The sequence below is a fragment of the Ruditapes philippinarum genome, unplaced genomic scaffold (genome assembly GCF_026571515.1).
Source record: "Ruditapes philippinarum isolate M1 unplaced genomic scaffold, ASM2657151v2 ctg2119_1_1_1_1, whole genome shotgun sequence".
Lineage (NCBI taxonomy): Eukaryota > Metazoa > Mollusca > Bivalvia > Venerida > Veneridae > Ruditapes > Ruditapes philippinarum.
The window spans coordinates 159,841-176,584 of record NW_026864748.1 but is presented as its reverse complement, the minus strand read 5'-3'; the positions used below and the strand labels follow the sequence as shown (position 1 = coordinate 176,584).

Below are 16,744 nucleotides of genomic sequence, written 5' to 3'. Positions count from 1 at the left end.
TAATTCATAGTTGGATACTCACGGTTTACCTTACTTTAGTTCCAGAAAAAAGATTGATTTCAATATATTCATGTTTCTATTTTATCTCTGTTGTGAACTAATTTTAACAAATGAATGCGAGTCAAAATTTTTATAGGCTGATGTGACTTCCCTTTCCCATACCATCCTCGTTGAGATACACCCGCGCGCTAATCATAACCATATCTGAGGTTGTAAAAAATGGCTGACTAATCAATTAGAGAATTCTTCCTTGAACTGCATCTTGTCTTCTTGCTTAATCCTCCAACACCCTTATTAGTGTACTATGATAACGATCTGAAATCTCAGGTCCATTTTTGGCATCTGGTGAAGTTTGTTAAGATCCTGATTGGTCTTCAGCATACACCTACTGACCATTAGCGAGTCAATATTTTACAATAATACATGGATTTCTTTTTCTGTGACTTAAAGAGTAATGCACAAAAAGGCAAATGTTATTCTTGCCAACTGTTTAGGTTGGATGGGGCTTAAACTGGCAACGGTCGAATCAACTAAGATTATTGGAATACCACCACAATCTTAACGACATTAGATTTTATCATTTGGTCGTTATTTCTAAAGGTTTGAACAAAGTTGGAAAAATGTCCTTATTTACAGAACGAACACATAATTGTCTGACCAAGCTCTTTGTAATTTTATTGTAAAGTGTGACTTTGACCATGAGTCTGGAAAAAGATGCCATGGATTCTTACATCGCCTTGTTCAAATGGAAATTTAAGCAAAGTATGATGAAATAAGGGATACTAGTATGCGACTTATAGAGCGGACACTGTGGGGACGGACATAAAGACCAACTGATGGCTGCGCCAGTAATTCCAGTAAAGTCCACCACTACATTATATGCTGAAGGTATAATTGTACCAATAATAACAAACTTCACCGTTAATTTTATTATTTTTATTGCATTTAACAACAAGAAACATATTCACAACTGTCAACATACAATATATCACATATTACATTGTATCATCATCTTCATATTGACCACATTGTTGAACTGGTGTGTTAAATGTTTCATGTAAAAACATATTTTTTATACTTTATTTTGGTTTAATTATTTACAAATTTACAAACTATGAAATACTGGCATAAATTCCTGTTTGACATTGACATAAAATGAATAATTTACCAGTAATAAACGAAGTTGCTAAATTAATTCTAATAAATAACATGAAGTCTTTGAGCAACAGGTAAAACCTTAGACATATGAACTATAATAACTGAAGTAATCAGTTTGGGAACTAACTCAATGTTCCTGACATAAGCTAATCATTTTCGCTGATAGCGCTCCCTTGCTAAATGTTACATACTTATATTCTTGGACAAACTGTCTCAATACCAGGAAGTGTTAAAATATAAATAAACATAGCCTATTTATGATTTCTTCGATGGCTCAGTAGAATACCTTAACTTTATTCAACCCCATGAATGCGAATTAACACTTGCCTATATAACAAGTAAAGAGGGAGGTCAAAGTAAAAACTTAAGTGATTGGTGATCAAAATATATTAAAATTTCATTACTGCTTCATTTTAGTGTTTAGGTACAAAAATATCTCTACAATGAACTAATATAAATTCAAGGCAGGGAAGGTATATTTCACAAATTAAAAAAAAAATATAATGTTAAAGGCAACTAAAGTCTCAGAAATGACTACATTTTTCTTTCTGTTAAAAGGGCAATAAAATAGCCAATGAGTATCTCTTTGGGAAATGTAGCAGGAAACCAAAAAACCCAATGGTTCTAGGAAATGATATCATTAGCTTAAAGGACCTTTAAAATATCTGGCAACAAAGAAAATTATGAAAATGAATGACATATGTTCATTTATACTATATACCATCAAATAGGTGATTATATTGAGCTTTAGATTGACACAACAACACCCTGTTGACCACATCCGGTCAATAAATACGTCATAATAACAACAACAGTCTCAGCCTTATATTTGTCCCTCTATTTATCTCATGTACTACGTTTCGTTCATGTACACTACAAAAATAATCTTTTTTTGTTTGTTTATTTGGGTTTTATGTCACAGCAAAGGTCATATGGCGATGTTCCAGCTTTACTGTTGGAAGAGGAGCTCACGTGCCCTTCAGTGCATTATTTCACGCACGAATGGGTACCTGGGTAGAACTACTGACGTTCCGTAAGCTAGCTGGATAGCTTCCTCACATGAAAGAATCCAAAGTCCCTGTTGGGTTTCGAACCAACAGCAATGAGGGCCAAGTGATTTGATGTCAACGCACTCTGGCCACCGACATCCCAAAAATATAATTACTTGCAATGCAAAAATTAACCAATGTTAACTTAAAAATTGTAACATTTAAAGCATACATTATCAAATATTAGTACATCAGATGAATGGAGTACAGTAAACTGTATTTGAATTTTATAAATTAACAAATCCAATTACAAACAGTATATAACAATTATAGAAATAATACATACACTTATAATAAAATATTACATTTTTTAACATTTAAAAAAAATAACATTTGAAATTCATCCTCTTCATACATGTCAAATGTATGTAAATCACAACCATGTACATATGTATTTAAAAAAGATCAACAAGCTACTAATTTTGCAATATTTTATAACAATCTACAATATTCAACATATCATTTTGTTTCCCTAGCAATGAGAGCCATTATCAATTCCATAATGTAATAAAGGTGAATTTCTCTATTTATTTCCAATTATCTTAAATAATATATCATAGCCTAATATCATTCACCCGGGCCGTATTATGAAATTTTCATTTAACAAGTTATCTTCATTAAACATACATACTTGCGTTCTAAATCTGTTCATAAAGAACAAGGTGAAGGTCATGTCTCAGAATGAGGTATATATAGAAAGTTCTTATCATTTCATATAATTCTTTATTACTACTATATGTATAGTGATAATAATGCCAATCTCTCGCATATAACAATGTATTTTTTAAATATAACGTGATTATTTTCTTATAACAATTTTCAGCTACTTTCAGAATTAATTAGGCCTAGGCTAATTAAGAATTTTCTTGGTACATGTAATAAGTCTACTTCATGACTGACTTTAGTGTGAAGTCGCTTGTTTACCATGAAACATAATTATAACATAATATACATGTAACAATATTGTGACATCATTTTTGCAGATACTTTTCATTAGGAAATTGTTTGATTGGTTTTACAGCTCACCTACACAATTTGAGTCATAAGGCGCCTAAACAGGAAAGATGATTTTGGCTAACCTTGGATGTTACTAACTCAAAACAAACACCAGGGGTCAAAACCACCTCACCGGTTGGAGCTAAGAGATGCATACACTCCAGGAATTTGAACCCATTTAGCCGCCTCTAACATTCACTAACATTCGCGCAGGAAAACACTGTAGACTTCAAATCTGATGCCTCAACAGTTAAAGGCAACTCCTCAGTCACAAGGGGGTTTCATTAGGAAAAATGGCTTACTAAAGCAAGCACAAAATATGTTTATTTTCTAGTATATTTCTATGTGATTAGTTACAAGATTAAACAAATTTCACATTTGTTGTTAAATAATATGAAATTTTATTTTTACTCATCCAGAGACTCTTTACTAACTTGGTTATTGTACATTATATAGCAACTCATGCAAGATCTTATATATTCATTATAATGTACAAACTATGTATGAAATTAATTACATGTATGTCCTTCATTTAAAATTAGGATACGTCCCTTTCTTACTTTTACATTATAAAAATAAATTAACAAAAATGTTCTAAAATGTAATGGGACCAAAAAATATCTTTCTTTTAACAAAACTAGAAAAAGATTTAATAATAAAACTTAAAGGAAATATAAAAAAAAAGTAAAACATAACAATTTTATTCATATTCACAAAATATCTAAAATCATTCTGGAAACAGTTAATTAATAATTATCTACTAGTACACAAACTTTTCTACCTCCAACATGTCGAGGGAAAATATCTGTTTGAAAGTATGGGTTACCTTTCTGGACACACACAGAAAAACTGACATAAAATGACATGTAAATATCAATCAATCAATCAATCAATCAATCAATCAATAAGCCAACCAAACAACGAATCAATCAATCAATAAAACCTTGACTGCTCAGTCATTAAAACTCTATCAACCAAACAACCAATTAATGAATACATTTATTCTGTATCAATCAAAATTAATCAATCTAAATATCAAATATGTGAAAAAAAATAGCATTTAATAAAATATTAATGAACAATATATAACTATTAAAGCAATATCAAATGTCATGGTGAGTTACAGAACAAGATATGACATCAGATTATCACATACTTGAACATTACAATAATTGACTGAATGAATAACAAGGATTTTTTTTATTTCACATTTTATCCCACAAACGCAATAAGATTGTTATGTAAATGAAGATATTACATAACCATATGCCCCATAAACCACCCAGCCTAAATTTTATCTCTTTTCTTTACACTAGTTCATAGTAACAATACAGAAGCATAAAGTTTACATGAACTTTAATACCTTATCATTAATTAACTTAAAAGAGAGATATTAAAAAGGCTTCAAGAATTCAAGTCAATACACACTGAAGAATAATTCTCGTTAAAAATATTGCAAAGTACAAAAACAGAAAATGAAAACTTTATACAATGATAAAATGTTTCAAGAAAACATCTCCAGGGAAGTAATATCTAAACGAAAACTGGAATGTTTCTTTTACATAAAAAAAAGAAAGTAAATGTTTTGAACACATGTTATTTAGTAGGAAAAAGAATGAATTTATACATATGTAAAAACACTTAAAAATTTAAAAAAAAAAAAAAGATAGCCCTAAACTAACATCATAAGCAATTTGTATTTCTGTTCTGTTCTGTTCAGAGTATTCAGAAGTTAAATTTAGCCAATTTATTTTGTGTAGTCTTTAATTCATTTCCCCTTAACTTGCTGAGTTTGTTAACTTGAATTGCCAAGCTTCAATTGTCTGAACCGGCAATCAAATTTAATTAAATATAAAAATTAATTTCTCAATATAAAGTTTCATTTATTTTGTTTAAGATGAATTACTTACTTAAACATAATTAACAAGTAAAACATGACTTGTTATCTTTTTAAATTTACTTTCACATACAATATTTATTAAAATATAAAACTGTTGACTTCAAAAGTATATAAAATACCAGTTAAAGGGAGATACAGGCAAAATTTCAATTTGTTTGTTTTTAATTTTTCATTTATTATGATGTTAATGTCCTCAAAATGAATACACTAGACAGTCACTGGAACAAAACTTTTCTCCTTATAACAAATAAAGTGGTGGTTTCCTAATGTGACCCGCATGGGTCAGGTTAGAGCGTTTCATTTCACAATAGTTGTCACAGTGAGTTGTGGAAACATTCAATGTCAAATGAATGGCTTTCACTTGTTTTGATCATACAATATCCACAATGTCTGTTGTTGTAACTCCCAAAGTTTGTTCAAGTCACATAACTTGTTTTAAAACTGCTTGGCGATTCTGTCGGTGTTTAAATTTCATTCAAAACATATAGGTATATTTACGCTTCAAACCCAAAATATATAGAATTTATACAGAAATTCATGCTGGGACATTAAAAAATATCATTTCAGATTGATTTGAGTACATAAACTCATTTTAATATTTTTGTCAATAATTTGCCTGTTTATCCCTTTAAAGATGAACATTTAGTTTGGGGGAAGTCAAAATGATGCCTTCTTTTAAATAAATATTATAAACATTATCTGATATCAAAGGAGAATTGCACATAAAATGATGATTTGTGAAAGAAACACTGTAAAATAGTATAATTCATTGTTGGATACTCACGATTGATTAACATGTAATCAAGCTGTGGGTAAAATAAATCAATTTGCGTCAATATACAGCAACAGGTGCTTGAAATAATAACCAATGAAATCGCATTTAATATAATTTATATTCTTCAATGGCAAGTAAAGACTATCAGTAACAGTAAATTTGCTATGTGTTTTTGCTGGAAATCATTGGCATTTTTAATACTGAACAAACTTTTCACAGCTGAATTTTATTGGTTGCGGAAATTTTGTCTGTTATACGGAATGTTGTATAGAACAAGCATTTTGATTTGTTTCAATCTCCTCATCAAATTGTAAGGCAACAAATGAAACAGATGTCTTTGACACACCCCTTATTGACTGGAAATTGTTAGAAAATCCCACAGCTGATAAATGTAAGGCAGTGGGTATCCAACAATGATTACCAGTAAGAACATTCATAATTTACAGATTTATACAAGTACGGTATACAAGTATGGAATATAAAATAAATTAGTCCATTTCTTCATAACTGACTTTCTTGCGTTTGTTTGGAGATTCATCATCATCATCATCATCGTCGTCATCATCACTGTCTAGTTTATGCTTTATTCCTGTAAGAATACTCAACGGCACCTGCAAAAACACAAATACATATATAGTTACCAGTTTAAACAAGATATGTTTGTAAAACATGTATGCCCCCTGTCGGCAGCCAATTTGTCATGTGATCAGGTTATTATGCATGACTTCTGACCCAGTGAACAAGCAATTAATAAGGGTTATCTAGTATCTACTGGTCATGACTAGTCACAAGGTTGTGTGCAGCAATTAAAGTTATTTAAAATCTTACCAAATAATATATACAAAAATTTTATGAATCACATAGGCCTTATTAATGACAGCCAAGTTGTTATATTACATAAGACCTTCAATTGTGTATACCAAAAGCACATAAAAATATCAACCTAGGCAACTTGAGTTGTTGAGTAATTGGTCAGAAACAGTCATTAAGTACAAGGTCACTATGACATTGACCCCTTGACCCCAAAATCAATAGGGATCATCTACTGGTCATGACCAATTATCATACCAAGTTTGACGGTCCTAGGCCTAAGGGTTCTTTAGTTATTGATCGGAAACCGTTTTTACCTAAAAGGTCAATGTGACCTTGACCTTTGACTCCGAAATCAATAGGGGTCATATGCTGGTCATGACCAATCATCATACCAAGTTTGAAATTCCTAGGCCTAAGCGTTCTTTAGTTATTTATCAGAAACCGTTTTTTTACCTACAAGGTCAATGTGACCTTGACCTTTGACCCCAATATCAATAGGGGTCATCTGCTGGTCATGACCAATCATCTTAACAAGTTTGAAGTCTCTAGGCCTAAGGGTTCTTTAGCTATTGATCGGAAACTGTTTTTCACCTACAAGGTCAATGTGACCTTAACCTTTGACCCCTTGACCCCAAAATCTATAGGGGTCATCTGCTGGTCATGACCAATCACCATACCAAGTTTGAAGTTCCTAGGCCTGAGGGTTCTTAAGTTATTGATCAGAAACCATTTTTACCTACAAGGTCAATGTGACCTTGTCCTTTGACCCCTTGACCCCAAAATCAATAGGGGTCATCTGCTGGACATGACCAATCATCTTACCAAGTTTGAAGTCTCTTGGCCTAAGGGTTCTTTAGTTATTGATCGGAAACCGTTTTTACCTACAAGGTCAATGTGACCTTGACCTGTGACCCCTTGACCCGAAAATCAATAGGGGTCATTTGCTGGTCATGATCAATCACCATTTCAAGTTTGTAGATCCTAGGCCTTAGCGTTCTTTAGTTATTGATCGGAAACCGTTTTAACATACAAGGTCAATGTGACCTTGACCTTTGACCCCAAAATCAATAGGGGTTATCTACTGGTCATGACCAATCACTATATCAAGTTTGAAGATCCTAGGCCTATGCGTTCTTTAGTTATTGATCGGAAACAGTTTTAAAATACAAGGTCAATGTGACCTTGACCTTTGACCCCTTGACCCCAAAATCAATAGGGGTCATCTGCTTGTCATGACCAATCATCTTACCAAGTTTGAAGTCTCTAGGCCTAAGAGTTCTTTAGTTATTGATCGGAAACTGTTTTTACCTACAAGGTCAACGTGACCTTGACCTGTGACCCCTTGACCCCAAAATCAGTAGGGGTCATCTGCTGGTCATGACCAATCACCATATCAAGTTTGAAGATCCTAGGCCTAAGCGTTCTTTAGTTATTGATCGGAAACCGTTTTAACATACAAGGTCAATGTGACCTTGACCTTTGACCCCTTGACCCCAAAATCAATAGGGGTCATCTACTGGTCATGACCAATCACCATACCAAGTTTGAAGTTCTTAGGCCTAAGGGTTCTTTAGTTATCACTCAGAAACCATTTGGTCTACGGACCGACGGACCGACAAGTGCAAAGCAATATACCCCCTCTTCTTCAAAGTGGGGGCATAATTATTAGACTGATCTTAAACTTAATTAGGTTCATTTAATGCATTTCTAATTTCAATAGAGGGCTTTCATGACCAAATGATAAAAAAAACAACTGATTTTGACGAAATGTGTTATCTTGTAAGAACATCATTCAAACTACACTTTACCCTGGTGCGAGTTCATCCAAGTTAAAACAGGAATAGAGCCATTAAATGCAGGAACAGCTTTTCTAATACAGAAAGAGAATGGTAAAATGCAGGCTGGTTAAATGCATGACAGACTGGTTAAATGCATCAACAGATTGGTAAATTGTAGGAACATACTAGTAAACAAACTCCTCACAGTGATAACGTCCCTTGGCATAATTATAATCACTGCCTTCAAAGACGTCACATGATGATGAAAGTCACATGACGTAACTACGAAATTCAAATGTAAATATCGACCCTTACATAGAAAATCTAACGTCATTTTTCTCTTTCTGTTTTATTTTTAACTTTTAGTGCCTACGTTCGATATAGTTTATCAAACAAGAGCTGTCGGTAGGACAGCAACGCTCGACTATTCTTAGTGTTTGATAGTAAAAAAAAAAATGCTTGATACAATTACCTCCTCCTGTACACAGGTTGGGGTTATGATGGTGAACAAGTGTGCAAAGTTTCAAAGCCATATGTCAATGGACTTTGAAAATATTTGAACTATTACAAAAACTTTAACATAAGTGGTTACGCCGATGCGGACGCCGACACTGACGCCGACGCTCGGGTGACTACGATAGCTTTACTTATTCTTATCAAATAGTCGAGCTAAAAATTATCAAAGGTATACAATATAACGTAAAATAAATTCGAAAGCTAAAAAATATAAAATATCAAAATATTGTCTCGTAGAAAATATTCTCATAATTTTTAAAATTATTTCTAAATATTCATATCATTTATTTATTTATTCATAAACATTGTTAAATAAATGAAAAAGAACTTATCTAATAGATAAAAGCAGTAGATAAAACAACTTTTGAAAAAAATATAGTATATCAGAAATTCTGATATATCAAACCTTGGTGGCAGAGATCTACGCCGAAGAATTAAGGAGAGATCATTGTGTGGAGATTGATTGGTAAAATGCATCAACAGACTGGTTAAATGCAGTAACAGACTGCTTAAATGCATCAACAGACTGGTTAAATGCATCAACAGACTGGTTAAATGCATCAACCGACCAGATAAATGCATCAACAGACTGGTTAAATGCAGTAACAGACTACTTAAATGCATCAACAGACTGGTTAAATGCATCAACAGACTGGTTAAATGCATCAACTGACTGGTTAAATGCATCAACTGACTGGTTAAATGCATCAACAGACTGGTTAAATGCATCAACAGACTGGTTAAATGCATCAACAGACTGGTTAAATGCATCAACCGACCAGATAAATGCATCAACAGACTGGTTAAATGCAGTAACAGACTACTTAAATGCATCAACAGACTGGTTAAATGCATCAACAGACTGGTTTAATGCATCAACAGACTGGTTAAATGCATCAACTGACCAGATAAATGCATCAACAGACTGGTTAAACGAGTAAGCGACTACTTAAATGCATCAACAGACTGGTTAAATGCATCAACAGACTGGTTAAATGCATCAACCGACCAGATAAATGCATCAACAGACTGGCCAAATGCAGTAACAGACTACTTAAATGCATCAACAGACTGGATAAATGCATCAACAGACTGGTTAAATGCATCATCTGACTGGATTAATGCAGAAACAGACTGGCCAAATACAGGAACAGACTACTTAATGCAGGAACAGACTGGTTAAATGCAGTAACAGACTGGTTAAATGCAGACACAGACTGGTTAAATGCGGACACAGACTGGTTAACTGCATTAACTGACAGGATAAATGCAGAAACAGACTAATAAAATGCAGGAACAGACATGTATGATGTTAAATGCATCAACAGACTGGTTTAATGCAGAAACAGACTGGTTAAATGCAGGGCAGACTGGTTAAATGCAGTAACAGACTGGTTAAATGCATCAACAGACTGGATAATTGCATTAACTGACAGGATATATGCAGAAACAGACTAGTTAAATGCAGGAACAGACAGGTTAAATGCATCAACAGACTGGTTAAATGCAGGAACATACTGGTAAAATACTTCAACATACTAGTAAAATACATGAACATAATGGTAAAATGCAGAAACAAACTGGTTAAATGCAGAAACATGGTTTTATGCAGGAACAGTCTGGTTAAATGCAGGGCAGACTGGTTAAATGCATCAACAGACTGGTTAATTGCATTAACTGACAGGATAATTGCAGAAAGCAGATGGGTAATTGCCGAAAAAAAGACTAGTTAAAAGCACCAAGAGACCAGTCAAATGCGGGAATAAAGTGGTTAAATGTAGCAACAGACCACTAAAATGAAGGAATATATCATGCAGGAAAAGACCAGAACAAATGAATCTTGTACCTGTATGGTATCATTAGACTCCTGGGAGACTTGTGTAGCCTCATTTTCAACTTCTGTTAAAGCCTGATCCAATGCTTGTACTGCAGTGCGTGCGTTGTCACATGTAAAACACATCGGAGGCTGGAAAATGATTACATTTTTATCTGGCCCCTCATTTGATGTGATAACCTTCCTCTCCTTCAGTCTGTAAGCATAAAACAGTTGCATTTGTGATAGTCAATTTTGATAAATCCATTATATTCATATCTTTACCTAGGGGCATAACTACTGTGTTTATGTTAAAGCATAACTTAACCACAGATACCGGGTAATCAATTTTACATACTATGTAACAATTACTATATAGTTAGCTTATCTTTGTCAAATACTATATACAAAATATAGTACTTTATTGAGGTCGGTTTTGAATTTTCACTGTAAGAGACATTGCAATCACCCAGTTTTACTGAGGAAGGACTTACAAGGGTGTCCATACATGCATTATCAGATGGACAGGTGGGTTGCTAAGTTAAACCAGAAAGCTTTTGTGACTTTGTTGTGAACTCTTTTGCTTTAACACAGGTGAATGATAAGTAATAAAATTCAAAGATTTTTTTCCATTTTCCAAACTTCTTTCCAAGGTAACACATTAATATCATTTTCCATTTTTATATTTCATAAGAAAGATATCTACACATAAGCATAGTTATGTGGCTATTCTTGACAAGAACAAATATAATCTGGTCCAGGCAATTAAATAGAAGATATTGAGTGGAGGTTTGATACTAAATTTTTTGAACGAGTTGTGCAAAATCATATTATGCGAGCCTCTGGTGAGCATAATATTGTTTTATGCATGGAGTTCAATAAGTTTAGTATTGAATCTACACAAATGCAATATTCTGTCTATCACATATACAAAATTACAACAGTTAATAGTAACAAAGAGCCATTATTTCATTTACGCAAAAAGTGGTCTACAGTGTAACACTGACATTAACATGCTTTAATGATATGTTTTTATATATAATACAAATGACGTCACTATTGTAATATCGTTTTTATTACATGGCCTAATTTCACTCCTGCGCTGTAGTTTATGTGATAAACAAAGAAACAAATAAATAAATTCATCATATCAAACTTTTTCTTGTTTTGACAACTCCGGAGATTCAGTCACTATTTTTTTTTCTTGAAACCTCACATCACAGATATTTCAAATAATCCTCTTCTAAACTGGTAGGTCAATATAAGTATACATACTTGTAAACAAGAAGTTCTGCAGCATCTTTGTTAGGTTTTCTGCTCTCTTTATCTATCACTATCTCAACACCCATTAACATCCCAATACCTCTGAAATATACATGTATCAATACAGTATTACAAATACATGATATACTGGATATTGATGATCAATCCTAAATTTATTGAACAAGTTGAATACATGTATTATCATTTTATGTGTGGCCATGGCTAGCAATATATTATTTTATTTAACATGTCCAATATTAATCTTGTAATGCCCTTCACAAATATAATATTCTATCTATCACATACCTAATAAAGAACCATTTTTCAAATTACCTATGATGTAATGCTTATACATGTATATAGGGCGTTTAAAAGCTATGTTCGTATAATGCAAGTGATATTATGTCAAAATATATGCACTGCCGTACAAAAACATTTTAAACTTAGTTGCAAAACCAGCATGGCTATGTGATAAAATCAAATACAATTTTTAATAAAATCAGAAAATCATCTATTGTACAATTACATTTTCTAACCGTTCTGTTTCCACTTGTCTTCAAATCATTGTTTTAATATGAGCTGCGTCATGACAAAACCAACATAATGGCTTTGCGACCAGCATGGATCCAGACCAGCCTGCGCATCCGCGCAGTCTGATCAGGATCCATGCTGTTCGCTTACAAACTCTATTACAAGTAGAGAAACTGATAGCGAACAGCATGGATCCTGATCAGACTGCGCGGATGCGCAGGCTGGTCTGGATCCATGCTGGTCACAAAGCCATTATGTTGGTTTTGTCGTGACGCGGCTCATATAGTTTGCAAATTGCAGGTACAGGTGTATCCTTATGTTTTTTCATTATATTGTATGTTGTTCATTTTATATGAATGCATTTGACACATATCAATAATTACTAACTTACTCCCTTACAGATCCTACAACACAATTTTTTTTATGTTTTTTTTATCATTAATTTGATGCTCAAATTTAAGGACCTTTTAAAATCAAAGTGCTGAAGGCACTGCAGTTGGGACGTATGAAGGATCAAATAACTATTTTTTCTATTTCGGGGCAGATAATTCAATGAGTGAAGGGTGTTGCCGGTTGATAAATATAAAGTGCACAATTCAGTAAATGAACAGTAGTTGATACAACAATTATTCTATGACACACATGTTCAAATATAGTATTTAGGTTACATGTACGTGTAGGTCGATCATAAACCGTTATTTGACACAAGACTTCTGCTCACTAGTCTCTACAACTGTATTTAGTTTGAGTGTGATATCATTGAAAAGATTTACTCCAGACAACCATTATTTTAAAAGTTGTTGAACATGTATTTTAAGAGATGATAATTGAAAAATTAAGCTAGAAACTAGAACTCCGCGAGTCGGATGTGTCACCTTGTGAACAATGTAGTTTAGGAGAAATGGCCAGGACAAAAATGAAATATGAAAAAATAACAAAAGGCAGTAACTAAAAAAATAATAAGTTCAGAGCAGCAGTTTCTGAACACTGCACTTCTTATCAATAAGATCTATCATACTATGATGGTTCAAGTCCATAGCTTTCATACTTGAGGAGAAATGACCAGGACAAAAATAAAGAAAGAAAATCAACAAAGGGCAATAACTCAAAAAATAAGAAATGCAGAGTACCAGTTCTTGTGCACTGCACTTCTTAATGAGATCTATCATCCTATGAAGTTTCGAGTCCATAGCTTTTTATACTTAAGGAGAAATGCCCGGACAAAATTAAAGTATGAAAATAAACAAAGGGCAATAAACCTCAAAAAATAAGAACTGCAGAGTAAACAGTTCTTGTGCACTGCACTTCTCTTAACGAGACCTATCATCCTATGAAGTTTCAAGTCCATGGCTTTTATTCATTAGGAGAAATGCCCGGACAAAAATAAATATGAAAATTAAAAAGGGCAATAACTCAAAAAATTAGGAAGTACAGAGTACTGGTTCTTGTGCACTGTTACTTCTTCTTAATGAGATCTATCATCCTATGAAGTATCAAAGTCCATAGCTTTTTTTAGTTGAAGAGAAATGGCCCGGACAAAATTAAAGTATGAAATTAACAAAGGGCAATAACTCAAAAAATAAGAACTGCAGAGTACCGGTCCTTGTGCACTGCACTTCGGGTTATTAAAAGAAGCATGCATACCAAGTTTGAAGTCAATCAGACTTATAGTGACTGAGTTATGCTCCGGACAAGCTTTAGGGACGCCGACAATGACACCGCCGACAAAAGTAACCCCTATTAATGTCACCTTTCAAGGCGACACAAAAAATTAGGGTTCTTTTGAAAAAAAGCACTTTCTTTCACTTGATTATTTTCGCTGTGTAAAAGTTTAATCAAATTTCATCAACTCTTTTCCAGTATTTCTCTGGAACAAGCATAATTAAGTACATGTATAATAAAGTAATAATTAAATAAGAGGGCCATGATGGCTCTGAGGTTGCTCACCTGTATATACCCCCCCCCCCCCACCCTGCAGGGCCCAGTTTTAAACCCAAGGGCTTTTATTTGAACAAACTTGAAGACATCCATAAGAAGATGATTCATGCTAAACATCAAAGCTCTAGTTTATTGGGTTTTTTTAAAAGAAGATTTTTTAAGTTTTTACTAACACATACTGTTAAAACAATGACAACCCTGGAGCAGGGCCAGTTTTAACCCCAGGGCTTTTATTTTGAACAAACTTTGTAGACACTCACTAGAAGATGTTTCCACTTATAATATAAACTCTAGCTATTTGGGTTCTTTAAAAAAGATTTTGAAGTTTTTACTATATGCATATAGGGAAGAAAATCAATGATCCCCTGGGGCAGGGCCAATTTTGACCCCAGGGCTTTTATTTGAACAAACTTGGTAGACACTCATTAGAAGATGTTCATGCTAAATATCTTAGCTCTAGCTCTTTGGGTTCTTTAAAAGAAGATTTTTAAGTTTTTACTATTTGCATTTAAAGAAAATTAATGACCCCCTGGGGCAGGACCAATTTTGACCCCAGGGCTTTTATTTTAACAATCTTTTAAAACACTCACTAGAAATATTTCATGCTAAATATCTTAGCTCTAGCTCTTTTAGTTCCTTAAAAGAAGATTTTTTTAAGTTTTTACTATATGCATTTAAAGAAAATTAATGACCCACTGGGGCAGGACCAATTTTGACCCGGGCCTTTTATTTTGAACAAACTTGGTAAACACTCATTAGATGATGTTTCATGCTTAATATCTTAGCTCTAGCTCTATGGTTCTTTAAAAAAGATTTTATAAAGTTTTTTACTATATGCACATAGGGATAATCAATGACCCCCTGGGGCGGGGCCAATTTTGACCCCAGGGCTTTTAATTAAAAAAACTTGGTAGACACTCACTAAAGGATGTTTCGAGCCAAATATCTAAGCTCTAGCTCTTAGGGTTTTTTTAAAGATGATATTTAAAGTTTTTTTCTTTCGGTTCCCATGGCAACCAGAGTTCAGCATGGAATTAAATTCTTTGCACAATTTTTAAAGGTGACAGCCAAAGGAACATTCTTGTGAAGTTTGGATGAAATTAGCGTAGTGGTTTATGAGGAGATGTCATTTAAAGTAAATGTTTACGGCCGGACGAAAAGGATCACAAAAGCTTGACCTGTCACTTTGTGACAGGTGAGCTAAAAACTAAGGAATGGAGTTATGGTTCTTTGACACATTGGAAAATTCGAGTCGTTCAAGTTGATGTAGATTCATTGATAGTTTGGAATAAGCATTTTTAACTTAAGGGATATAATTAAAACATGAAGCAAGGTAGAGTTATGTTTCTTGAACATTGCACTTCCTCTTAAAAGTCTCTATCACTTTGTGGAGTTTACATAAAAATCCCTTCAATACATATCTAGTTATATTCATATTCGGACAAGAGTGTGAAGGACAAATGTCTTCCTAAGTACAGACTATGTTTTTTTTCCTTTATCAACTAAAATCTCAAAAACACCATTAAAAACATATTTTCCTCCCATGAGGAACCTTTTTCCCAAAAGTACAAGTCTGTATGGAATGAACACAGATATTTATCCAGAATATTACTTGAGTCCATACCGACAGATGGTTAAGACCGCAACTATATTCTCTCCCTTTCAGGAGCATAAATTATAATAACATGCTTAAATCTCTGTATAGTTCTATATCAGATACCAGTATGATGAACCTTACTTTTGTACCATTTAAGTTATAGCAAAATTCAGCTTTTTCATTGACATACAGAAATGGGTCAGCCTTTAGTCCCCTCTTAATGAAAATAGAAGGGACTAAAAAACAACAATTTATTCTCATAGTTTCAATTCTCAGGTTTATTACTTATCATTACACCAGGCAAGCTAAGATACATGTTAAAACCACAGGCACTATATACCACATTTACCCATATACGCTCATAATACTATAATATAAAGAATAAAGGTCCCTAACGAGAGAAAAAATATCATGCAAAACAAACAAGAACTGTTCGGTAAAAATACACCAGATCACTATTTTATCTTTGTGGTTGTCTCTAGGAATAATGTATCCTATCATAAACACTTTTTACTTCATCGAAAAATCCTACAAAATGCTCCAAAATACGAGCAAGTTTCCAAATTTCACTGAAATGTCATTGCATGTCGTTTTCGACGTCCAAGCGATGCGTGTAA

General features: G+C 33.3%; 1 protein-coding gene across 3 annotated transcripts in view; it reads right to left on the bottom strand.

Annotated features, from left to right (window-relative positions):
* Positions 1 to 917: 917 nt before the first annotated feature.
* LOC132726698 (5-phosphohydroxy-L-lysine phospho-lyase-like) overlaps positions 918 to 16,744 on the bottom strand; it is a 47,756-nt gene continuing 31,929 nt past the window's right edge. For all 3 annotated transcript variants that reach the window (XM_060712046.1, XM_060712048.1, XM_060712047.1), the window contains exons 11-13: positions 12,074 to 12,163; positions 10,832 to 11,015; positions 918 to 6,489 (exon numbers count right to left, since the gene is read on the bottom strand). In XM_060712046.1, the coding sequence (XP_060568029.1) occupies positions 6,367 to 6,489; positions 10,832 to 11,015; positions 12,074 to 12,163 (397 nt within the window). In that variant the 3' untranslated portion in view covers positions 918 to 6,366. The remainder of the gene's footprint in view (positions 6,490 to 10,831; positions 11,016 to 12,073; positions 12,164 to 16,744) is intronic.